The sequence below is a fragment of the Mus musculus genome, chromosome 2, assembly GCF_000001635.26.
Source record: "Mus musculus strain C57BL/6J chromosome 2, GRCm38.p6 C57BL/6J".
In the NCBI taxonomy this organism is placed as follows: domain Eukaryota; kingdom Metazoa; phylum Chordata; class Mammalia; order Rodentia; family Muridae; genus Mus; species Mus musculus.
The window spans coordinates 65,313,068-65,340,441 of NC_000068.7; the positions used below are offsets into that span (position 1 = coordinate 65,313,068).

Below are 27,374 nucleotides of genomic sequence, written 5' to 3' on the forward strand. Positions count from 1 at the left end.
TAGACTCCTCATAGGAAAGAAAAGAGGTGAGGAGTGCTACTTGTCACCTGTACCACTGTCACCTGCACTGCTGCAACTGGAAATGGTCTAGAAGTGAGAAAGGTTACCTGCTCTGAGTTCTGAATATAATTCCAGGTAGAACTGAAATGAAAGATTCTAAGCAAACTGGCTAAGAATCCAATCCCTACATGACACAGATGCTGTCTGATACATATACATATACATATACATATACATATACATATACATATACATATACATATACATATACTTATACATATACATACACATATACATATACACCATACACATATACACCATATACATCACCATATACATATATATTACACACATACACACACATTTATACATACACATACATACATATTTCATGGAAATGTGTTGCTCAGTGTGCACTTTAGAGTGTCCAAATTCCATTCTCATCAATGCCTCTCTAACCTTTAGGAGACACTTTGGAAGTTTAGGTATGACAGCTTAACGAGTTAAATGACAGCCTGTGAGTTGCTTTGTGAGCATTATGGAAGGAATGAACTTTGGCAGATATCTCCTACTAGGCAAAGACAGGACTCGTAGAGATGGAAGGTTAGGCTTTATTTGGCCACACTGTTATTCTGCATTTCTACAAAACAACACTGAGTCCCTAAACTTCATCCTGTCACAATGTGAAAGATGTTGGCAATAATGCTCCTGATAACTGGGTCAAAGGTGGTTTTGTTTTCCATTTGTTTAATAACAAGCAAACACATATCTATTGGATATTAAAGACACATTTGGGTCCTTCCAGGGGATTTTTCATCTAGCTGCAGGTTCAATATTAACAAGTCTGAAGCAATACCCAAAGTAAAAGATGATAGATTGCTAAGTATTAAATTGCATTGTCCTTGATGCCCTCGGCTTACACTTAGGTCTCTCTCCACCTCTGCTGACACTTTCTAATAAGTGAGTGGTGGGCCAGCACTCCTCAGTCTTCAGTGATCTATACATAACCTGCTGCAAACATCTTTGACATTTCATTAGCATGGGATGAAAGTATTCTCATAACTGTTTCAATATGCACCATTCTAAAAGCATGTACTTACTTTTAAAGGGCATAATGGCTTAGATGTATGAGCCTTGATGGGATGATAAAAAATTTATAAATTAAATATTGGAAGAGCATACAGTCAACAGAGCTTGTATTACCTCAGTGGCATGGATGATGCTCTACTGAAACAAAACCCACCTCCAGTCCCTGGACCTGTTAATGTATACTCCTGGGGCTTCTTTGGATCTTTCTTTACTTAGGATTTATTTGTATTTTATTTAATTGTGTATATATTTTGGTATATGCATATCAGCATAAATGTTCAAGGAGGCTCGAGGTTCTAAATCTCCTAGAACTATAGTTACAGACAAGTATTAGAAGCCTGATGTAGGTAGGTACTGGGAATTGACTCTGGTTCTCTGAAATAGCAGTGAATGCTCTTAATGCTGAGCCATCCATCTACCTTTTTTTTTTTTTTTTTTTTTTTTTTTTTTTTTGGTTTTTCAAGACAGGGTTTCTCTGTGTAGCCCTGGTTGTCCTGGAACTCACTCTGTAGACCAGGCTGGCCTCGAACTCAGAAATCCGCCTGCCTCTGCCTCCCAAGTGCTGGGATTAAAGGCATGCACTACCAAACCCAGCTCATCTACCTTTTTTTAGGCCAGAGGTTCTGAACCTGTGGATCTCCACCCCTGCGTGGAGTGAACAACCTTTCCACAAATGTTATATATCTGATATCCTGCATATCGGGTATTTACACTACAGTTAGTAACAATATCAAAATTATAGTTATGAAGTAGCAATGAAAATAATTTTATGGTTGAGGGTTACCATGGCATGAGGAACTGTGTTAAAGAGTCACAGCACTTGGAAGGTTGGGAACCATTGTTAGGCCTACTGTGTTGTTTGATGACTTAACACTCATCACTTGATTGAAACGAATGTGAAACAGTTTTATATAGATCCTGGGGGATATATGGCCTGTATATTTTAAAAATATGTCTATATTAACTATGCTTTTAACATTATCTCATAATTAGCATCAGGATGGCCCAAACTGATGGAAAGACAGATGAAAAGGTAAAAATTACCATCTTGGTGGTACTTGATATAAGGAAACCATTGAGCTGATTCTGATTTTCTTCTACCTGTTATAGATTTTGAAATATTTGAAGACATGAAATCCTTACTCAGAACGGAGGCTGCCTGTAGTAGGCACAGCTATTTCTCCCAGGTGTCTCTAGCCCCTGGCTCTTACCTCTTTACAGTTTGCTCAGCTGCAAATGGCAGTCTGACCCAGGGCCCTATTCTCTAGCAGCCATATTCAGGCACTCATGAAGGGAGACAGCAGCAGGAACTTTTGCTAGGTCCTCAGAACAGGGCCAGCCCTGTGGCAGGAGCCCCATCAGTATTAGAGTTCCACTTCTCATCTTCAGTTCTGATACCTTCCCTCTCTGCTGCTCCTTAGGATTCCCAGTAAATACCCTATATGGCAACCTCCAAGTTAGCACCTGCTACCTAGTCATTGCCCATGGTGTTCTCATGCCTTTAATCCCAGCACTCTCAGGAGGAAGAGACAGGCAGATCTCCATGAGTTCAAAGCTAGCCTGGTCTACATAGTTAGTTCCAGGCCAGCCAGGATTGCATAGTGAGAACCTGTCTCAAAACAAAAAAACAAAAAACAAAACCAAAAACAAACAAACAAAAAACCAACCAAACATTCCCTAAACAAACAAAGCAAGCAAGCAAGCAAACAAAACACCCTAGTCCACAAGCAGTCCCTACTGTTCCCAGAAGGCCCCAGACACTGAGCATTGTCTGTTCAGTTGGGAATCCCAGATTCAAGGTAAGCGTTTAGTCTCTAGGTTCAGCTCCTGGCATGCTATAGTCTCAGCAAGTCTGCATTAGAAACACAACTGATGTCAGGCTAAGGCATTAGGGCAAGAGTGTATTTCTGTTTCAAATAGCTCATTCCTCAAATTCCCACAACTGCAAAGCCTAGAGATAATCTTGATATCCCATACAGAGCTTTCTATGCTCATCCACGTTAATTTTTGAGCTTCATAACTGGGGATGGTGTTGCTTCTTCATCCAGAGACCCAGTTGCCCCTAAACAAAGGCTATTCCCTAAGTTACAGTAGAGGCCTTCTCTTTGCTGCTGGGGTAGCTCTCCTATCTAAGAGTTGCATTTCCCTCTCCCTTCATCCTATATACCCATTAAACCTTTTGTTTTTCCTGAAGAAGCTCACCCTCAGCTCTAACCTCTAGTTACCTACTTATTTGGGAGCACAATACAGTTGTTGAGATACAAGATAATAATATAATAATAATAATAATAATAATAATAATAATAATAATAATAATAAATTGTATGGCTGAAAGCAGGTACTTAGTTTCTTAGGTACTTGGGTACTTAGGAACTTAGGCCTTCACTGGTCCTTCTTAATTAGATTAGGACAGTCACAATAAGATATCTGCCCTAGTTTAAGATAAAATATATATTCAACTTTTTAAAAATTTTTTCCATATTGGCATAAAGACTAAGGACAAGCAAGTCTCCATGCTCATCAGTGCTAATCTTGTGACAAAGAGACAACCACAGGTGCATGTTGTTTAAAGCAGCCAGCTCGCTGAAAGATGCCGAGGTTCCGAATTGAAAGTTATGTTGTCAGTTGAAGATGAGACCAGGAGGTGTTTGTGAAGGAGACATTTTCAGGAAAGCAGTAGAACATTTCCTGCCCGTGGGTGCAGTCCTGAGGATTTGTGATAGCCATGACGAAGCCTACCACCATCACCACCGCCCCGACGGGAAACATGACACAGGCCATTATCTTATCGGAATGTGTCCTTGGTTCTTCGGATAATTTCAGATAGCAAGCTGAGGGGATGATAAAAATCAAAGGAGCCGCGCAGAGCACACCCTGTGTGTAGAAGACAAGACACAAGAGAATGTTAGAGGGATGCTTTCTTTGGGTGGTCTTTATGTTCTGTTTTTCTGAGCCAGGGTTTCAATATGTATTCAAGGCTGGCATCAAATAGGCACTGATGCTCCTGCCTCAGTCTCCCAAGCACTAGGATGACAGACATGTACCTTTAGGTTTTAAAAACCGTTATAAAACACTTTTTTTCAGAAGGGAAGGGAAATGGCTCAGTAGGCAAAGATTCTTGCCACCCTAAAATGCAAGTCTGGTGGCCTAACTTCCATCCCAGGAACCAACTCAAAGATAGAAGGTGAGAACCGAGCCTCCAAAGTCCTGTTTTCCACGCATAGGCCAGGGCATGAGTGCTCTTCCACCTCCCACCTTTATCACATGCATACACACACACACACACACACACACACACACACACGCACAAACGCAATACATAAAAATTTTAATCATCTAGTTTTAGAAATACTTTTTGTTGCACATATTAAAAGTTTCGTAGGTTCAGTTGAGACAAAAAAAAAAAAAGAAAGAAAAGAAAAAGAAACAAAATATTTAGGAAAGACCATCTAAGTTTTTGCTTTCCAATGGAATAGGTGCAAATGAAAAACAAACAAACAAACAAACAAACAAACAAACAATATACTGTGCAGCAAGCCTAAGGGCAGATGACAAGATGGACTCCTAGCAAAGCCCTCCTTTTTGAGTCACATCATCTTTCCTAATACTATCTATAAATCCTGGTATATCTATAGTGCCTTTCAAATCTGAGTGGTTTATATGTCATTTATGAACTAAGAGGGACATAGGGAGGTTTCTTTGCTACAGTGTACAGAGGAGAAATTGGGAAATTGAATGGGCATCTTTTTCTTCCCTTCTTCTGTTTGAAACTAGTGCCTGTTTGTGTCAGAAGGAAAAATTTACCCTCAGGCTTTAGCATGAAATCCCATTTCTAAGCCTCCTTTCAAGTAAAGCTAAATGCATTAATTACCCTAGACAGGAGAACTAAATGACAGTAACTTGCGACTCTCCCGAACTAGGGTGTCAATAAATCCAACCTAAGGGGAAACTCAGATTGAAAATTACGGGTACTAGAGCTGTTTATTGTAAAAACACAGACACACACTGACTTCAAAGAGAAAGAGGTTTTCCCTTTCAGTAGAACTCATTCTCACTAGAAACTTCACAAATGTTGTAAATGTTCAAATTCACTGTATTTTAGGCAGCACCTCCCCCCCCCATCATATTAAGTATTAAATGTTATGTAAAACAACAAAATTTTCTGACAAACATTTCTCATACTTCATAAGAGCTTTCTCTGTAAGTAAATCTCATTGTGGATATTAGAGGCTTACAGCACGGTGCTATGGAACACATGCAGGCAACATGTTACTCTAGTGAGACAATTTTAGAGGAGAACTCAATTACTTTTGCATACATGAAAAGAATAACTGAATATCTATTATTTAACCTAATTCTCAAACACGGCACAGTGCTGTTAGTCTTTGTCATTGTACGTTCAGCCTCTAGACTTGTTAAGACCGTCTGTTACTCTGCATCTTCTGCCCTATACCGCTGCACCTTCTCCCTACCTCCACCCCCACCCCCCACCCCCAGGAACCAGATTTCTAAACTCGGACTCTATTTGCATTTCCCTTCACAAAATAGATTTCACATAATCAGCAAGGTCGTGAAGGTTTCTTCTTTTTCATTCCATGTCTAGCTTGTTTCACTCAGCATGATGTTCGCGCACGTAGCGGCAAACGCAGGGTTTCCTTCCTTCTTTGTCAAACGCAGGGTTTCTTGTTTCAATCATCATGATGTTTGCGCATGTAGCGGCAAACTCAGGGTTTCCTTCCTTCTTTGTAAAGCTGAATCATGTACCACTGTGTATACAAGCTCTGGTTTCTTCACTAATTCACTGTTGATAGAGGAGTAGGTTGTCTCCGTATCCTAACACATGCAGATAATGCCGTAGTGAACATGCCATGCAGACAGGCGTGTGAGATGCTCAGCGAGTCAGTAAACCTTGAATAGAGATCGCTGGCAGCATGGTCATCAGTTCTTGAACTGCTTCAAGAACCTCCGGAACTTCCCCCGTAATAGATAACAACCTCCATCCCCTCCAAGGATGCGCCTTTGCCAGCATTTGTGTCCTCTTGCTTCTTGATAGTAGCATCTGTGTTAAGTGTGTAACAGTTTATCAATGGTGGTTTCAACATGCAGTTTTCTGAGAACGTTATAACTGCCATCTATTTTTATGTTTTCTTAAACATGAGGAGGTTGTTCAGGTTATTTTCCATTTATTTATTTATTTATTTATTTATTTATCGAAAGCCAGGTTCTCAGCCCTGGCTGGCTTATACTCACTCTGTAGATCAGTCTGTCCTCTAACTCACAGAGATCTGCCTGCCTCTTCTTTCTGAATAATTGCTTAGGTAAAAGACATGTGCCACAATGCCTGGTATGTATTATGTATTTATTTATTTCCTTATTACTTCTGAAATAGTGTCTCATTAGATGTACAATACTTTAAAAGGCATTCTCCAGGACTCACCAATGCAAACAGTTTGACTAGGTGATGTAAAATTATAGACTATACCATAAACATCTTTTAAAGAACAAGTTTCTCAGTTCTGTCCAATAAAATTATATGTTTCATACTAAATTCTACCTCCATCCTAGAAGTTTTCAATTATATATTATTTTATTTTTAGTTTTTACAAAAGAATAGTGACAAATAGATGGCTTTGTGGAATCAGATTGTCCAAGGTAGTATCTAAAAGTGTGAGGGAAAAATGGTATAGATCACACCACCAGGAAATATTTCCATAGTAAAAGATACAAGAATAGGAAAATACTAAGAGGTACTAATCTTAGTCCTAATTTAAAAATCCTTTAAGGGCTGGTGAGATGGCTCAGCGGGTAAGAGCACCCGACTGCTCTTCAGAAGGTCCGGAGTTCAAATCCCAGCAACCACATGGTGGCTCACAACCACCCGTAATGAGATCTGGCTCCCTCTTCTGGAGTGTCTGAAGACAGCTACAGTGTACTTACATATAATAAATAAATAAATAAATCTTTAAAAAAAAAAAAAAAAAAAAGAAGGGGCTGGTGAGATGGCTCAGTGGGTAAGAGCACCCGACTGCTCTTCCGAAGGTCAGGAGTTCAAATCCCAGCAACCACATGGTGGCTCACAACCATCCGTAAGGAGATCTGATGAAGACAGCTACAGTGTACTTACATCATATAATAAATAAATAAATCTTTAAAAAAAAAATCCTTTAAATCCTAATTTAAAATATATGGGGCTGAGGAGATGGCTCCGTCACTGAACTTCTTGCCATACAAGCGTGAGGATCAGCGTGAGGATCCCCAAAACCCATGTAAATACCAAGTAGGCATGGTGATCCACTCAGAACTAATCCTAACCTGATGAAGACAGGACTCTAGAGCAAGCCAGTTAGGGCGTTGTTATAGTGGCAAGCTCTGTGTTTGATTGAGAGACCTGGCCTCAAGGTAGCTGAGCAGGTGGAGATGGTTGCCTACATTAACTTAGGGTTTCCACATGAATGTGCATGCACTCTCGAACACACATGTGTGCACATATATGCAAACATGCATATATACACACACGTATTACAGAGAGAGATGGAAGAAGGTTGGGAGGGAGGGAAGGAGGGAGAGATATGGAGGGAGGGAGGGAGGGAGGGAGGGAGGGAGGGAGGGAGGGAGGGAGGGAGGGAGACAGAGACAGAGTCAGAGATTAAAATCTGTGGAGATGCCTTAGCAGTTAAAGAGCATGTACTACCTTTCCAGAGGACCTGAGTTTGGTTCTCAGCACCCATGTCCTGTGCCTCACAATCACCTGTAACTTCAGCTTCAGGGAACCTGACTCTGCTGGCCTCCTTAAACACCTGCACCAACGTGCATATACTCCCACTCAGATACATACACATAATTAAAAGTAAATAAGTACGTCTTTAAAAGAAAAAAGTGTCTGGAACCATTTGCCTCTTCTCTGAAGCAGAGAGAGAGAGAGAGAGAGAGAGAGAGAGAGAGAGAGAGAGACTGCCTGCCTGCCTGCCTGCCTGCCAGGCAGAGTCAGAGTCAAGGCAGGCCAAGGTCTGTTGGCAGATTTCCCAGTCTGCTGAGACATGCAACGATAAGAGGAGGTAGACCTGAGTCCCAAGGTGAGGGGTTGAAGATTCTATTGACCTTGGTAGAAGGAATAGGGGAGGTTTGGGGTGAGAACAAATGTCTTATGTATATTTCAGCAAAATTGTTTCTGTTAGCTTTGTGGCTTTGCTTCCCATGGTACTGTAGTATAAGAAGGCTATGAGAAATACACTCGGGGCTAGCATGGTATAGACCTGCAGTCCTCCCACCGCTGTCTCTTGCATTTTTTTTTCTATCTTTCCTATAGTCATCCTCACTAACCCCTCAGAGGACTGTTGGACTTTTTAGACAGGTTATTTATCCATCTAGCACTTGAATAGATATAAGGATTTATGAAAGGCACATAGCACATTAAAAAATAAATTCTCAAATGGCTGAAACTAACTGGACTGTGAACTGTCAAAAAATACTTGGAGTTAAGTTATGAGAAATATTATGGAAATGATGAGAGCCACTGATGGGGATGAGGGTGGGATCTCACCAGGCCTCTTGCTGCTGCTGTCTAGGTAGGTTCCACTGGCATAGCACTCAGGTGCTGGGATTTGCAGACATGGTCTCTCTAGTCCTATGCAGCAGTCATATCTAGATGACTACACTGAGGAGGGGCACCCAGGCCCTGGGGAGTGACAAGGGTGACAAGGGTGACAAGCCTGACCCACTTCTGATAGTCCCTGCCTCTGCCCATGCTTTTACCCCTCAAGGCAGTGAAGTATGTAGTTTCTCTGGGTATGGAGACACAGCTTCTAAGATCATCAAAGGCCTTGCAGGGTCCAGCCTGCCAACTGCTCTTCTTTAGTAGCCAGAAAGGGTTGCAGGACAGAGGGCAGGATCCTTGCTCCTTAGAGAGAAAAACCAGGCTGGGGGTATATGAAATGATAGTTGGTGATCTAAAGGTGAGATTTTCTCTGAAGCCCCCTTCTCCTTGCTATTGGTCCTTGTTTTCCTAGCACACTGACAGAGCATACCTAATGACCCTGGGGGCTAGCTACTTCTGAAGAAGCACAATGCCCTGCAGGCTCCATCCCCTCCTGTAGAGTCCATCTTTGCCTTGTTTCTGGTTCCTTTGTCTCCTCAGAGGAGCACTTTTGGATCTCCCTGGGTCCCTAGAGCTTTTCTTATCCTTTCCTCTCTCTTCCTCCTTCTCCATTGCTGCAAATTTTTAAAAGCAGAAATGAAAAAAATAAGGACAAAAATTATCTATCTTTTCAATTTCTTCTTTATAATCAACGGATACTCATGACATTTATATCTTATCTTAGGAAAAAGGCTTCATCCCAGGAAGTATGCCAACTTGGACTCTGGTTTTCTCGCCCGATGATTATGTCTCTCTGCCTGGGTTCTCACCGGCTGCTTTCTTCTTCCAAGCAAGCAGTACACAGTGCTTTTGGGGCTGGTTCCTGTGGCCATAGCACCAGCTGTTTCTTTCTTTCTTTCTTTCTTTTTTTTTTTTTCAGTCTTCCCCCGCCCCTTCTTTGTACTGCAAGTAGAAACCCATAGGGCCCAATTACTGCAAATACATTCTTTTCGCTACCAGCAACATCTAGCCAAGATGCTGAATGGAGTCTTGCAACAGAACAGGTCAAGGACTTTTTCTTTCCCTCTAAAATGGATTCTTTAAAACTGAGACTGTCTCCGCCTTGAGAATATTTCATTGCTGTTCTCTGCAATGAAAACAGTGCAACAAAGGTGACATTCCAAATGGGCTTTGGAATTTACCAGGAAACACAAAAAAGTTAGCTTATATTTATTCAGTTTTTCCAACAACAGATTTTTCTAATTATGCATGATCCTAACCCTTACCGCATCTCTGTGGGTGATTGTGATATCTAAAAAGCCACAACAGAGAAGTGTTTCTAAAACACTACAGTTAGTGCCCTAACAGGGCTCTGCTCACGCATATCCATTCACAGAAATTCTATTAATTCATATGAAAACTATGAACAAAAAAAATGAACAAAGAAATCTTTACTTCCAATTTACTTACAGTCTGGTATTTATTTTAGTCCATTTAAAATCATTTCATGTGCAGCATGGATTATTCTTAAGCGTAATAAAGATAAATTTAATCTCTCCCTCTCTTACTTTCCCTACCCATTATTTCTTTCTGGGCTGTGTATAGGACCCAGACCCCTGAATAAGTTAGAGAAGCACTGAATCCCTGAGCTATAGTCCCAGATTTTGTATGTGCAATGAAAGTTATGTATTCATACGCATGTCGACATGTTCACACATATGGAAGTCAGGAGACTTTGGGTTTCCTATTATATCAATCTCTACCTTATTCCTCTGAGACAGGGAATCTCAATTGAACCTGAAAATTGATGTTTCAGACAGAATGCCTACCTACTGGGGTCAGGGAGATGGTGTGGTGTTAAGAATACTTGCTACTTTTGTGGAGGGCCCAAGTTCAATTCTAACCACACACATGGTAGCTTACAGCAGTCTCTTTCTCTAGATTTCTCTAAGATTTGGTGCCCCCTACTCCATCTTGCCTCTGAGGCCAGATATACATCCACTTACATAAATGCAGTAAACCATTTATACACATAACATAAATAAAAATTTAAAAACAAGTATGATCTCCTGACAATGTGGTTCAGTGGGTACAAATCTGACAGCTGGAGTTCAGTCCCCAAGATCAAGGTGGCAGGAGATAACCAACTTCCACTGACTCTTATGTATGTATACAGTGGCAGACATGTGCCTGTCTGCTCTCTTCTTGCTCACTGTCTCTTAGTCGCTCTCTCTTACACACACACACACACACACACACACACACACACACACACAAACACACACACACACACATACCATGCATGCATAATGAGTAGATAGCTTGAAAACTTTTTTTTTAAGTAAAAAAAATAAACATTTGGAACTCAAATCGGATAAGTCATAAACCCAGGAAGACCAAAGCAGAACAAGAACCAGGATGGTGGTATTGTGGCTTGAATAAGAACTAGGCCCATGTATTTATTTGAACACTTGGTCCCCAGTTAGTGCTGCTGTTTAAGAAAGTCCTTTACAGGATGTGTCCTTGCTGGAGGAAATCATTGGGGGCAGGCTTTAGGGTTTTATAGCCTTGGACCCATTTCCTCTTCTCTGTCTCTCTTCTTCCTTCCCTCCCTCCCTCCCTCCCTCCCTCCCTCCCTCCCTCCCTCCCTCCCTCCCTCCCTCCCTTCTTGTCTCCCTCCCTTCCTGTCTCCCTCCCTTCTCCCCTCCCTCACTCTCTCTTTCCTATATAAGAGGATGAAATGTGATCAGTCTGCTTCCTGAATGCTAGGCTGGCCTCATTCTGGCATCCTGTTGCTGTGGCTTCCAGTCATGATAAACTGTGAGCCAAAATGACAAAGTTGCTTTGTCAAAGTATTTTATCATAGCAGCAGAAAAATAACTCTATAAGAACTCATTAATTTGGACATCTCTACACTACAGTTGAAATGTTAATGCTACCTACAATACTGTAATATACATATATATATGCATATGTATATGTGGTATATGATAGATATACATATTTTCCTTAATTTCCTGCTTCTAGTCTAGTAGATGCTCTTGTATCTATGAATATTTATATAACTGAGTCCTAAACTGTGATCATAAGACATAATCACTTATATAATGATTAGAGCCCAATGTTCTCAACACAGTACCCAGTGTGGTGGACTATGATGAATGTCATAAAATATGCTTGTCTTCAAAGAGCTTACAGTTGGTAAGTAAAGATAATTCATGGACAGTACAAATATTATGTGTTCAAAGATCATATATAAAAGTTATTTCATAAGGTTATATGGAAACCATTTACAGGAATTAAGATTCCTATATGATTTTACTTCTGCAATATGTTTTAGAAATGAGGTCTTACCACACTGCGCAGACTGGGTTCAAGTGGTCCTCTTAGTCTTCTGAGAAGCTAACTAGCTGGGAATACAGAGTTGCAACAACATACCAAAGGAAGGCTTTTTCCTGTTGTTGGTGTAATGGACCCTAGGGTCCCCAGTGTCTGGGGCTTGGGGGAGATGGAGAGTCTCCCTTTCCACGTTATCTGATATAAGAAAAGTCCAAATTATTTACTCCTCAACAGACTATGTTCCTCCTTTCTTCTGGAATTTGTAGTCACATTGGCTTTGGGATGGTATTGGGAAAGATAAGCCTTCAGATATGCTCAATTCTCATAGCTGAGGGTGTATAATGAGTTAGTTGGAGTCTCTCCTGTATAACTCTGTCCTTCCTGTGGCACATGACCAGGAAATGCCAACTGGATTCCTTCTGATTAGAAATTCTGTAAGGCTAGTGTAAGAGAAGAATAATGGCCTTACCATGGTGGCTTTCATTCATCGCTATCTCACCAAAGGACACCATTATCCTAGCTGGACTAAATAGAATGGAATTATTCTTGATGCGCTTCTCTGTCCCTCTATGTTCCCAATGGAATCTGTCACCAAAGTGTGTTAACTGTGTGTGTTCTTCATCATCTACAAAGCAGCTAAACCTTCATGTTGGTGAGAAAGGTTTGATTTTTCTTATTTCCTTCTGTCACTGTATAACTACTGTGTAATACAGAGCATTGCTCAATTACTATATGGTCAATGAATTAATGAGTTACAAGTTGCACTTGGCAATAGTCTTTGTAAGACTTAGACAGACATAGAAAAATAATTATTGCAGGAGAGCAGGAGAAGGAACAAATGGAAAAACAGATAAGGCAAAGGACAAGAGGAAAGATCGATACGGCATAGTTACAGGCTAAAAATAAATCTAACAGCAAAGGGAGCCTTTGGAGAAGCACATTGGAAACAAGTTTCCATAAAGGCAAGGGCTAGGTTATAGGACAATAGCATTTACAATTGCTTTGAAAGAAATGGATCAATTCAGACAGGGTACAATAGAGACCTACATCTGGGTGGTATTAGAGATGACAAAAGTCTGAGGAGACAAAAAGTATTTAAAGAAAAAAATTTGGGTCATCTAAAGCAATTATGTGATTGGGATAAAATTTTCTTCCTTCTATAACTCCAACAAGTCCACAAGATATTTAAATTCCACATCCAGTGAAGAATTAAGTCAACTTGAGAAATACCTTTATAGTACAGGGACAAGACTTGTATTCATGGAAGCTCTGACACAAACTATATGTGTCCATAAACAGCAGAGTATCATCATTAGCAATATGTATTATTATGTTGTGAACAGATTTTCATTATACTTCAGAAAGTGATACTTTAAAAAAAAAAAAGGAAAGCACCTTTTGTACTTTAAGAAAGAAAATTTTAAGAAAGGAGGGAGCAAAACATTCAATGTACTTACATTGAGTTCTAAAACTATTCCAAGGCACTCAATCATCAATGATACCAGTGTGGCTGCAGTAACGATAAGCACTGCTAAGACGGTGTGGAACACTGATGAAAGAGTCCCACCAAAAAACACATTGGCAATTACCTGGCAAAGAAGCAGATCAGAATGAGACATGCCCTTGAGGCTTACTGGAATCCCAGTAACACTATGACTGTATCAAACACTACCACTGAGGCCATTTGTCAAACCTTAGGTCACTAGGAACATGATTATCTTCCCAAAAGTGTTTCCATATTCACATACACAGCAATAATAAGTATTGTTTACTAGGTTCCTTGTCAGTTGATGTCGTATGCTGTAGACCCAGAGCATGGCACACCAGTGTTATATTTTTTTAGGGTAAGAAATCTCTTAGGTTGTTGCCTTATCCTTCTTGAGCTGGTAGGGTTACCACTAAAACAAACTACAAATATAATTGATTATTTAATGGCCTCTAAGGACGGTGTTGGGATTTACCCTTTTCATGATACTTGATGAGTACTGTCCTTTATTAATAGGAAATAAATGCTAGGCACATAAAACCCACAAAGAGGAAAGGCAAACTAAAATGAGTTCATCATTATTTTCTATGAGCACGCATACCAGGAGGCTAATCTCTAGTCATCTATTGGATGTATCCCGTTCTGATAAATTTACAATAAGAAGATGTCTAAGGGATGAATCCTAGTCTCAAGAATTGACATCCCCAAAGAAGACCCATAACTTTTATAAAGAAACAAACAGAGAACAGTTAGTGGCAGAATGAAAAAGACTAAATAAAGTTTAGAAAGCTCTCCAGTTGTTTAGAATGGTCCAGTGTGGGGAGTAGAGAAATTTCTGATGAACGTGTTGGGAGCAGTGAATGTGTAATATTGACATGAGAACAGCTATGTCAAGGACCCCAATGTCTCAGACCAACGTGATTGGCCAACCCTTTCCAGGGTCCTTGTGCAATTTTTGACAGAAAGTGTACTCTGTCTCAGGTTCCTCCTCCCAGATGTTGACAAACTGAGACCTCCCCCAGGACAAGCTAACACCTTCTCCTTACCCTGTATATATAAGCTCTTTCGTTTCTAGGCTTGCCAAAGTAAGTGCATTCCATCAGAGCAAGCACATCCCACCCAACTCCAGCTTTTCTGCATGTGTGTCTGTGTTTTTTCATTCCTATGTCACTCCAGGCAGGTTTTTAGAACCAGGGCACACAAACGTGTCAGCTTCCTTTAAAGTACTCCTTTTTATGCCATTGCTGAAATGTGAGTGACCTGTCGGAGCTTGAGGTAGGGATAAAATTTAGAGTAGAACTACACACTGAGACCACAGTCTACAGAAAAGTAAAGGAGAAAAAAAATGAGGATGTTATCTATGGAGGACAGAAAGGAGAATCTGAACTGAGTATGTGCAAAATCCCAGAGAAACAAGAACTGTCATTTGGGAAGAGAGGGTCAGGTGCTGGATACCATGAAGATGACATGCGTTGAATCATCCAGAGAGATGATGTCCCCACAGATCAGCTGCTCCAGCGCTGCTGGTAGAGACCTAATGGTGATACTAATAACTGTAGATGATATGAGTTTGATGTTTCCCCAAATTCATCTTCTTTAATCACAACTCTCCCATATATCTCTAAAATGAGATTCTGAGGCTGAAATAACCACTTAGGCATGATAGCAAAGGATATATATCAGGTTTCTATCCTCTTTAGGTGTGCCTGGCCATTTTACCTATGAAGAGAAATAGTTGTGCTTATGTAGGTTTTGTGTGTGTATGTGTACAGACAGCACCATCAACTAGTAGGATTCATACAGCACCCTGCATAGTGTATACTACCAAGGCAAAGATCTTAGTTGTATTCTGCTTTCCTGTCATGGCAGCTAGAATAGAAACTCCTTTCCCCATAAGAAAGATGGAAAGAGCTGCAGGTGAAGAGACTCAAACCATCCACATACCCTAGTCCAGAAGCCATTTATGATGGTTTGTATATGCTCAGACCAGGGATGTGGCACTATTAGAAGGTGTGTCATTATGTGGCCCTGTTGGAGTAGGTGTGTCATTGTGGGTGTGAGCTTTAAGAACCTCATCCTAGCTGCCTGGAAGCCAGTATTCTGCTAGCAGCCTTCAGATTAAGAGATAGAACTCTCAACTCCTCCTGCACCATGCCTGCCTGGATAATGACATGTTCCTGCCTTGATGATAATGGACTGGGTTGTGCCATCTGTGAACCTGGGTGTGACTGAAAAGAATGCACAGTACTGAACATCCCCTGCCATGTCCCAGCACTGCCTCTCATTGCCAGACCTGACCTGCAGTGAGAAATCAGCAGCCTTGCGGATTAGATAGGGAATTTAAGACTCTGTTGGTGGTTCGCTTCATACATTACAGACATTCACCCAGAGAGCTGTGTAAACAGCCTGTAGGAATAGATCCTGACTAAGCCCTTTTCACAGTGACTCTGAAAGAAGCTCTGTGAGCCGGGATGGTGGGTGCTACTACTCAGCACACTGGATATCTAGCCAACAGCATAAGAGATTCCTGACAAGCCATATCACCCAGTCTTACACAAGAATAGATTCTCGTCCATTTACACAACTATGTAAAATTCATATAAAACAGTTATATAACTATAGATATCAAAATAGATCTGTAAACTTACAGTTTTAAGTTGAAATTTGGTTCCTCATAGACCATAATATTTTAAATATATAAATATATATTTATATTATATAATATACACTTATACATAATATACGATACTATATTGTATAAATACATGTTATTATATATTAAATATAAAATAAAACCAATTTTTCTGGCCTATGGTAAATAAACAATGACTTAATTAACATCTTGGCAAATTATAATTTTGGAAACAATGTCTTTGAACTTTCATCCTTAAGTTATTTTTTGACATTCTTTTAAAAATAAAAAGCAGTGATTTTGATTTGGCTGTCCTAAAGGCTGCTACTCACTTGGGAAAGAAGTGGAATATGTGTGTTTATGATAACATAGACTCCACCCTGGAGCATAATTTATAGTTACAACATGTGAAACCTTTTATTCTGTAAATATTATAATATATATTTGAATGATAATGAGGTCATGACCACTCCTGGGCATGGTTGAGGAGAACATTTTTACGTAGATATGAGGGAGGAAAAACAGCCCAAAGCATCTTCAAGAATCCCGAGCAGGGAGAGAAAGAAGCACATTAAACATGACTAATAGACTGGACAGGGCTATGAGAGGAGAGACAGAGGTGAGAAAGCAAGAGAGGAAGAGGAGAGAGAGAGAAGAGGAGAGAGGGCAGACCAAGAGAGGAGCCAAGGGCAAGAGATCAAGAGATAATGTGACTGAAATGACTGGATTGTATAAGAATCATGAGTGATGGGGGTGATGTGAAGTGGTGGGGGAGTGAAGCTCTGGTCTAGAAAGGTTTAGGGTAGGGAGTTCGGGTGAGAAGTGTGGAGGGGAGAAGTGCACAAAATAGCCGGATTCTGTGAAAAATACTAAGATAGTCTGGCAGCCTGTGTCTGCTTTGATATGTTAATAGACACCTCATTTGGCCATTTGTCCCAGGTTTCTTTGAAACTTAACGATGTTCATCTGTAGATTCTGATACTTAATAGCCTAAAGAGAAGGCTGTATGAATCTATCCCCTGTCATCATGTGTTTGAGAATTTGTATATTGAATTATCTATGTCTTCCTAAATGTAGTAGAACCCATGCTTACCTCTCTGGTCACAAAGCATTCAATCGGGTAAGTCAAAATGACAGTGATACCATAACAAAACCTCCCAAAGGTCACCAGGTCATCACTTCTGCAGTAATTTTCAAACAAGTCTCCTGGAGAACAAGAGAAAATAGATTTATTTGCAATGTATTGGGGATAACTAACAAATGAGATTTTCCTTTGTATAAAAGTGATAGCCTCTATCTATCTATCTATCTATCTATCTATCTATCTATCTATCTATCTATACACCTACACAGACACATATATATGTGTATATATATATACACATATATATATATATTTCATATCATTAAAGACACATAGATTACCAGGTCTAAGTATAACATACTTTAGTAGCCCCAGGTTTATTCACTGCTATTAAAACTAGTGTATATTTTATTTGAAAGTAAACTTGTCACTGATAGAGTTCTTATTTGTTTTCAGTATACTTGCCTTAAAGTTGTGCCAACTTTTGAAAAACTACTTAGTCCATTGTTTTGGTTTTTTTTTCTCTTTCTTTTAATAATAGAATCAACTCCCTAAATTCTTATGTGTAAGCCTTTATAAATGGCTTCTGGTCTTTGTTTCTGGTGACTGTATTATTTTTAACAAATGTCTATTAAAATAAACAAAATTCTCTTTGAAATGCTATCTTTAGCTTGAGGACAGCCCCACAAGGAAGAGGAGAAGCAAGGTATGTGGGGAGCCGGGTTTCCTGTGCTTGAGGTATGCAGGTCCTGATCACAAACCCAGGACCACACCAAGGAATTCCAAAGATACACTGTCTTTCACAACATTTGATACACCCAAATGTAAATGCATATTTCACTGGTTCAAAATTGAAAAGGGGGGGGGGGCAATTTCAGGAATGGACATTAACTTTATTTTCAAACCAAGAAATAAACTATATATATCTTATGCTAGTTCTTATGGAGACTCCGTTTGTTTTCAGAAGTCTATGAAGAAAGGCAGGACTCTATTCTCAGATCATATGCCAGCACATACTTGCTGAACACAGCATTCGGGCCTCTTTATTTCCTGAACATAACATGGTTAAATGTGCACACAGCAGTTGCCTTTTTTGAATTAAACCAATTAGAAAATCAGACGGAAGCCACACGCTTTATGACACTGTTTCAGAGGAGCTTGTTTTTATTAAAGAGTGAGGAGTTGCACACCCTCCTTTTGAGACATGCTTTAAGTGGCCATGTTCTTCCCCTCCACCAATGACACCAGATGTGTGTTACCCTTCTGCTCCCCCTTCTGGTCAGAAAAAGATGACAGCACAAAGCAGTAGTGGCAGACACCAAGCTTCAGTGTTGACTGAGGAGTCAACATTGTGAGAAACCCAAGAACAAAGGTTCCCATCAGTAACCACTAATAACTAGGTCCTGCATCTTCTCTGAAGTCCTAGGGCATAGCAACAGGACTCTAGATTTCCCACGACCTTACGGGCTTACATTTTCCTAAATAACAATGAAGTGTGTAGCTTACACAAACAAGACCAGATCGACTGTAAAAATATATTTTATTCACCAGATGTAATTGTCTCCAAGGCTTACAACCTCAGTCTGCTAACTTAGACCTAGTTCTGGAAGACTGTACAATCTTATCTAGGCCTGGAATGTTTTCAGCCTCTGAGAGTTGCTGCTGAATATAATTACCCCATCCTAATTCTTTCTGATCTCTGGCTGGCTGATTCAACTCAGCTCAAACTCCTCTCCAAGCTGACTGACTCAATCTGGGTCCTCTTGGCTGCCCTTGAATTGCTCTGCTTGGCCTCATACTAACTTTGTCAATATATTCTAATCTTTTGGCTCATTATCATCCTCCGACTTGTTCTGTTTTCACTTGTGTCTGGCTTATTCTTTCTCTACAACCTGTCTCTGTACAACTGTCCCTGTAAAACTGCCTTCTCTCCTTTTCTACACTGCTCTCTCTTAGTTTTCCTTTCCTCTCCTGGTGAGAATTGAGCATACCCTATTCTGTCAAATCTTTCTCTGATTTATCATTATGTCTGCCACTCAATTAGACATCACTTTCAAACATGGATGCTTCCTTCTACAGACTAACTTTATCTTCATTGTCTAGGGTTAATGGTGTACTAAGGGCATGTCTGTATTCCAGCCAGAGGGATTAAAGGTATGTGCCAAGGGCTGAGCCACACCACAACTAGAAACAAATTTTTCCAGTAAACAACACAATCTCAAGGCTCACAGTGGGATCACGCAAAAATTGACCTAAAGTAAAATGAGCTAAAGAAGCAATGCTGGCTGATTTCAGCCTGAGTATAAGTGTGTCAGGGAATTATAGTGAAGAAAAAACAAAAACAAGGGCAAAAACTATGACATCAAAGATTGGTCAGCCTTTTTTATATGGAGATATGTGTGAGAAATAGTGTATGTGTTTGTATATGAATATATGTAGTATATACATATATGTGTGTGGGTTTGTGCATGGACTGTGGAGGCCAGAGAACACCAGGTATACTGCAAATCATGTTCTGCCTTATTATTTTTGAGATAGAATTTCTCACTGAAGCTATGCTGGCAGCCAGGAATCCCAAGTGATCTTACTGTCTCTTCCTCATGCCCAAGAATAAATACATGCACATGTGGCCACACTCAGCTTAAAGAGCCCCTGTCACACTTTTTTTTTATAGGATAAAGCACTACTTTATAGCACAGGCTACACATCTCCAGCCTTAACTCCCTGTGTGTTGTGTTGGAATTACAGGTGTTAGTGACCACATACAGCTGTTATAAGTACTACAGCATGGCAATTACCAATGCTAAAATCACTATGAAGATGTCACTTGCAAAAACAGAGAGACATTTACAAACCAAGGTTACCATGCAATCAGGAACCCTTAGGCCATTCAGCTTGGTATACTATGTAGTAATCGTGACTGGTAAATGGCAGTGTTTGAAACAGTTCTTATCAAGACTTTCAAGGTTGCTTTTAACTGTACTATCCTAGAGCAGGTAGAACACACACACGTATGTGTGTGTGTGTGTATATATATATATATGTGTGTATATATATATGTATATATGTGTGTATATGTGTGTGTATATGTACATTTATCTATGTGTGTATAATATATATATACATATTACTATATTGGTATCACATTAATCATTCAGTTTTTAAAAAATCTTTCTTATTTTCTGAGAAATGTATGTGTATAATCATGGTGATCTATGACAGGTATTCAGACCAAGGCATACCAAGAGTACCACAGTGACACAGAAAACTAAGCCAAGAAGAGCTGGACACTAAGAGACTACTAGAGGATCTGTGCAGATCAAAACTTGGGAGGCAGACAGAGAAGGGGCGGGGAGAATATCTGAGTTTGAGCATCAGTAGACACGAGTACTGGTTGCTACCCGCCAGCTGGGGCAAGTTACTTCTATTTCTGTGTAAGCAGGAAGTAGAACTAGTTATTCCACTTACATTCAAAGGGTTGTGGGAAGGTCAAGTGAGATCCTAGACCTGCAAAAGCTGCGGGATATGTGGATCATGGCATCTGGCTGCTGTCAGGCTACCCTGAGTACTAAACCCTTAATGATTGGATGAAAGCGTTAAAAGCAGTAAAACGGGGACCACGTAGTTACTGGGACCACGAGATACAAGAAAAGAGAAGTCACTTTGACGGCAGGGAGGGAAAGGGCTGGCTTTATAGGAAAGGTGATGTCTGCTGATTTAATCCAGAATGAGACAATTAAGCAGAAACATCCTACAGGCCTGGGCTTCAAGGGCAATGGGAAGATCACGCAGACTATTTGTCAATGGAAAAGCAGGACCCCAATCTCTGAGTGGCGTGGGAGATTAGAAAGGTCTGAGGACGAAAACAACAACAAAAATATTAGCACAGAAAAAGAAGAGTGGTAACAGTACAGTTATTCTTTCCTCAAGTGGGAGGCAGTTCAGTACAGCTGACTCAGAAAGGTTCAGAGAGACCAAAGGCGGAAAGGTTATCAGCTTCAACTTTGGGAGGCTATTAGTACCCGGGAAAGGAAAAGTACAGAGCAGAGGGGAGCCAGAGTTCACGTCTGGCAACAAGCAAACAAGTGCGCCTGGGAGCAGAGAGTACGGATCACAGAACTAAATCTGAGAGGTTAAGAAGAGAGAAATTGTGGAGCAGACGATAGACAGGCAGGAGGAGAAAGCGGAGAGTGTGGGTGGAAGAGGGCTGGGGTGGGGTAGTCCCCTGGAAAAACTTTTCCAGAAGCGGGCAGAACACGGATCGACTGGTACCAGTGCACTTGCACCAGGATGGGCTGTGGTTTAGTCTCTCATGTTACCTTGAGTGAAGCCAGTAAAAGTGAAGTACCCGCACGTTGCAAAGAGCACACAGATGAATACAGAAACCAAGATGGATGTGTGGATAATCCGGCGCCACTTCGCTACTGTGGGCTCTTCGAGAGAACCATAGACTAGGAAGCAGTTATGGTGGCAAATGAACGCTGGAACACAAAAGAAAACCTCATTACTCGGGAAACAGCAGGACTGTGTTTTCTACTTTGAAAAGGTGAGAGATGTATACTGCCTTAGAATATCTAATATCTCAAATGAACATATATTAATTTACAGCACTAAGTAAGCCAGAACGTAAGGCCTACATACAAGGAACTTCACAGAAGGCTTACCTAGTAACTTCATGTAACTCTCAACATAAACCAGACCTGTCCAACAACTCTCCCATTTTTTCCTCTTCCTATCTTCAGGAAAATTTGTACCTTGCTTTATTTGGCAGCTGGGACATAGTGGAGTTATAAATATCTAGCGAAATCCTAAATCCTTTCTGCCAAGACTTTATAGAAGTCTATGACATTTACTGGACTTCCAAGTTAGGAGACACACTAACCATTGGTGGAACTAACACAAGTTTGACAAAATCACACCGGGAAACAGGTCTCATGTGGAGGGGGTGGGGCTTATTAAAGAGAGGGGCGATAGAACATAAAGGAAGGAAGGAAAATGAAGTGGTTTGGGGTTGGGGAAAAAGTGGCTTTTTATTGGGGCCATGACACATGCGCAGGAGGACATGTGACAGGGGCAACAATGGGAATTGTTTTGCCTTTGAGCAGCCAGGGATGATATGACTTGTTGCCCAGTCCCTTGGGGATGGCCAGGAAGGTGCCTGATTGCTACCATTGTCATGGGGGTCCCTTTGGGCTGGCCAGGGATATGCTTGAGTGCTAACTACTGTCATGAATGTCCAGCATCGAAACACTGTTCTCCAATTAGAAGCAAAATTTAGTAACAAATGAGAAAGTTTAATAATGGACGAGCAAGGCTTGAGCTTGATTTTATATCAACAGGAACTAGATTGTGTACTGTTAATGGGGAATCTAAACGTAGAAGACCCTCTATACATGGACCAGAACCTCTTCACAGAGCAGATGTGTCATATTGACAAAGAGTTTTGAAACCAGGTACTCACCAAAAGACATCACCCCAATAGCCTGGATGGCATTGGGCTTTGCAAACACCCAAGCATTGTCTGTCTTTGGTCTAGAAGAAATTCAGTTATTTAGATACATTATTAAACAAGTGTAATAATAATATTCTCTTACTGGAGAATAAGAAATGGTGTCACCCATAAAAACTGAGTATCTTTCAATAGGAACTTAATAAGTGAGCTGGAGAGACAGCTCCAAGTTTAAAAGTACTTGTTTTCTTTGCACAGGACTCAGGTATGGTGCCTAGTACGCCCAAGGTGACTCATGGCCATTTGTAATTCCAATCCTGGGGTTGAATGTCCTCTTATGAACTCCCTAGGCCCCAGATACATCACACACACACACACACACACACACACACACACACACACACACACAAGAGAGAGAGAGAGAGGAATACAGAAACAGAGAGACAGGAAGATAGAAAAAGAGAGAGAGAGACAGAGAGAGAACAATTTTTATAGACAAGAATACCCATACATATAAAATAAATAAATTACTGAAAAGAGAAAGAGAAAATTAATAAGTGGTTTTCATCAACATACCTTTCCTGAGGGCATCAGAGTTTCCCAACCCCACTGCTCTAAAATGCCTGTTGAACACTTGGACAGATTCTGTGTTTAATTATACATATAAAATACTCACTGACTGCGTGACTTGGGGAAATCGATTTGCTCGATCAATATAACAACAAAAGTTAGTATGGAGTCATCACACAAGATCCTACGGGAGATAGACAATTGCCAGTATCCTATAACTCCTCTCCATTCACCTCTTCAGCTTTTCCAGTTCGATCCGCCTGAGAGAGGTGGAGTGCAGAGGGTACATGTGAGCTGATGCTGACTGACGGTGTACTGTCTATTTCTGGGGAAATATACTGTGCTGTTTCATTTGTTTCTTGCAGAGACATTTAAGAATTATCATTGTTTACACCAGACATAGTGTAACCTTAGCCCCTACTGGGCAGAGGCAGGTGGATCTCTATGAAGTCAAGGCTAGCTTGACATACACGTTGAGTTCCAGCTCAGCCAGGGCCACACACTCTGTCTCAAACCAAAACCAAAACCAAAACAATTATTTTTGTTTAACATCTGGGTAGTCTCTGCTTCATGGTCTGATTTGCTTTGCTTCCTGGTGTGTTTCGTACAAAATCTTTTCGTGCATTGGCCTCAAGAGTCTACCTGTTGGTAGACTTCTCAAGAGGAATTTTGATCATACATGCTTTTAAAACTTATATTTTACTCAGTTATTTGGTTTTGAGACAGAGTTCCAGGCTGGCCTCAAACATGTGATCTCCCTGCCTCAGCCTTTATTATAGCTCTGGGATTAAAAGTGTAGCTTCATCATGTCCATTTACATTCTCAAGCAGCATAAATCCCAGTGGAATTAAAACACCCAGAATCAGCACGGATTGGCCTACCTAATACATACCTTTCCCTCTACCTCTGGTAATAATGGATAGTACAGGCCTGGAGTCTGTTCCTCTGGCCTCTTCTACTTATTGGCTAAAGCATGCCGTTAGCCAAGTTAATCGATCCCTGTTTCAATTTCTGCATTTGTGAAATGGGTGTAACCATCTTATCTAATTCCCTGAGCTATTGCACAGATTAAATGAGATAAGGCGTGTAAATCTTCTGAGCAAGGAACTGTAAGGCAGTATCTATTCAATATATAGTCCGTTTTATCAGTACTGTTTATTAATATTGGATTAATATCCTTTCTTAAGTGTTCAAAGGCAAATAAGCATCCACGAGCATGGCACACTTCTATTGCCACGTTTGAATGAGACTCAGGAGAGTGTATGGAGGTGGACAAGGAGCCCACTGGAGAGCACCGGAGGGGGAAGAGCAACTAAGGGCAATTCTCGAGATGAAAACTCAGCCTTCACGTTTGTTATTCATTGTCTGAATGAAGAGGACACAAGCGAGTCCCATTTGTTTTGTCCAACGTCTGTGGAGTTTGTGCAGTATATCATCTTTCTATAAATGAACTGAGCAGCTCTCAGAGGGGGAAAACTGTCTTTCAGGAAAGCTAGCCTGAGCGGGAGGCCTCCCGTCGTTTCCGGACCTGCTGGGAATCTCTGTTCTTTGAGTGGAAGCTACTGCCACCTGCTGCCTTCACTGCTCTCTCTCCCTCCAGTCAGCCTGGCAAATTCCAGCCTTAATGAGCAACTGAAACATGCACACTTATTTAATATACTTATAAAATGATCCCTGTTGGGCAGTGTTAGCAGAGGGCTTTAACTTTCTGATATGCTCTGAATGTGCAATGTGTTCCAAATCTAGGAAAATGATAGAGGTAACAGGATGTGGGTTTTCAACGGTTTGTCACAGAATAAGACTGAGTTCAGAAACAGGTCCAGGAAGGAGGAGGGGGGGGGGAGAGGGACGGGGAGGGCAGAGGGAGGGGGAAGGCAGAGGGAGGGGGAAGAGCAACTAAGGGATGGAGATGGGGAGGGGGAAAGAGACATGGGGGACAGAGGAAAAGAGAGAGAAGAGAAGAAAAGGAATGGCTATATCCTCCTGGTATAATTTATGAGATGACATAAAATTTGATACCCAACCTAGCTGAAAAACCAATGAAATTACAGTCTTTCTGCTTTTAGATGACAAATGTCAAAATACAAAGATATTAGCAATACGTTCAAGCAATTTGTATGATTAATACATCACCAGAAATGGCCTTCATAATCAATGCCAGGCTAGTCTCATAGAAACATCTGTTAGTACACTTACCATGTTAACACATTAGTGTGGGTAAGCCTATGAATTTTAGCACATACACAAAAGCATATGATTCAGTATTTATTTTCTTAGTCATAGCAAGCAAGCTGTTTTCCTACAATTTTACCGAATCAAACTCATATTGTATGCTTAAACAGGCACATGTACGTAAAACAAAATTTGTGGTTTTAAGTGAAGGAATATTTTCAAGGGTTGACTCTCAAAGATTTCATCTAAACACTAATTCTGATATTTCTTACTTTTTCTTTTTTTAATCTTTGGATCACATGTAGAGTAACATAGACTAGAAACTGGCAGGTAAAGGAGGGGCTCAGGCTGGGCGGTGGTGGTGCATCCTTTAATCCCAGCACTCGGGAGGCAGAGGCAGGCGGATCTCTGAGTTCGAGGCCAGCCTGGTCTACAAAGTGAGTTCCAGGACAGCCAGGGCTACACAGAGAAACCCTGTCTTAAAAAGAAGGGACACAGAATAAAGCTGGTAGAAAATTTGTTATGTTTTTCATCTGAACAAAAATCTGCATATGTATGGTGGACCCTGTGATTTTGTTGTGATACATGTATAGACCAGGTAAATTTTAAATCAGGACAAACACACACACACATGCACATTTACATACTCAATCATTTATTCTCTATCATAAAAATATGTAAAATACTTTTTTCTAGCTTTTAACCATAAACAGTACATTATTATTATCAATAACCATTCTACTGAATATAGAACATAGAACTTATTTCTGTTAATTGTGTCTTTGTATACCTCCTCCTAAGCCTCTCGTGGCAACCATTTAACTCTTTAACTTGTAAGAAAGTAACTGTTTTTGTGTGCCTTTTGGAGACATGTTCTCATTATATACCTTAGCTGGCCTGGGATTCCTACAGATTTGCTTATTTCCACCTCCCAAGTGATGGTAATAAACACATGTATGACTAAACCCTTCCTGAGATCAACTTTTAAAATATTACCCAAGTGAGCGAGATCATATAATACTTGTCTTTCTGTTTGTGGCTTTATTTTATATTTTTATTTATGATTTTCATTCCCCTGTTGTGGCACATTATATGATTTGAGTTTTGTTGTTGTTGTTGTTATTTTTGTTTTGTTTTGGTTTTAATGGTGGAATAGCATTATGTTGTATGTGTTTGTTGTATTTTCCTTATTTATCATGGAGTAGAAACTTACATTGTTTCTTTATTTTCATTATTAGAAATAATGTTGCAGTAATTAGTTGGATAATTTTTGAGAAAGAATTACTTATCTACCTGTGATGGCTATTCTTGGTTGTCAACCTGATTATGTCAGGAATTAACTAAGACCTCCAAATGGAGCACATGTGTGAGGATTTTTTTTTAACTTGAAGTGGGAAGATCTACTTCTTTTTTTTATTATTAAATATTTTTTATTACATATTTTCCTCAATTACATTCCAATGCTTCCCCAAAAGTCCCCCATACCCTTCCCCCCCCCCGCCACTCCCCTACCCACCCACTCCCACTTTTTGGCCCTGGCGTTCCCCTGTACTGGGGCATATAAAGTTTGAGTGTTCAATGAGCCTCTCTTTCCAGTGATGGCCGACTAGGCCATTCTAATCTGGATATTTGTGGTGGGAAGACACACCTTTAATCTAGATCTTTTGAAGATGGAAGACCTAGTTGAAATCTAGTCCACTCCTTCTATTTAGGGATTTTACTTTTTACCTGCTTGCTTTCATATCAATAGCATGTCCATTCCTCATAATTGTCATTAGAGCCTACTTCTTGGGGATTCCAACATATATAGAATGCCAACTGAGATATTTATCCTCATGGAGGGAGTAACTATTGGATTCTTGAAACTTCTATTTATAGGCAGCCATTGTTCAATTAAGTGGACCACAGCCTGTAAGTCATTCTGTAGAAAATGTCATTCTGTAGAATATATACAGAATATATTCTATATTCTAGAGAACC

General features: G+C 40.3%; 1 protein-coding gene across 2 annotated transcripts in view; it reads right to left on the reverse strand.

Annotated features, from left to right (window-relative positions):
* Nucleotides 1–595: 595 nt before the first annotated feature.
* Slc38a11 (solute carrier family 38, member 11) overlaps nt 596–27,374 on the reverse strand; it is a 50,364-nt gene continuing 23,585 nt past the window's right edge. Inside the window, exons 1-6 of one of the 2 annotated variants that reach the window (XM_030251752.1) lie at nt 23,329–24,459; nt 22,665–22,735; nt 21,523–21,684; nt 17,213–17,325; nt 13,459–13,590; nt 596–3,963 (exon numbers count right to left, since the gene is read on the reverse strand). In XM_030251752.1, the coding sequence (XP_030107612.1) occupies nt 3,703–3,963; nt 13,459–13,590; nt 17,213–17,325; nt 21,523–21,684; nt 22,665–22,674 (678 nt within the window). In that variant the 5' untranslated portion in view covers nt 22,675–22,735; nt 23,329–24,459 and the 3' untranslated portion in view covers nt 596–3,702. Of the gene's footprint in view, nt 3,964–13,458; nt 13,591–17,212; nt 17,326–21,522; nt 21,685–22,664; nt 22,736–23,328; nt 24,460–27,374 lie in introns of those variants that run through there. The other variant, NM_177074.2, reaches the window with a different exon arrangement.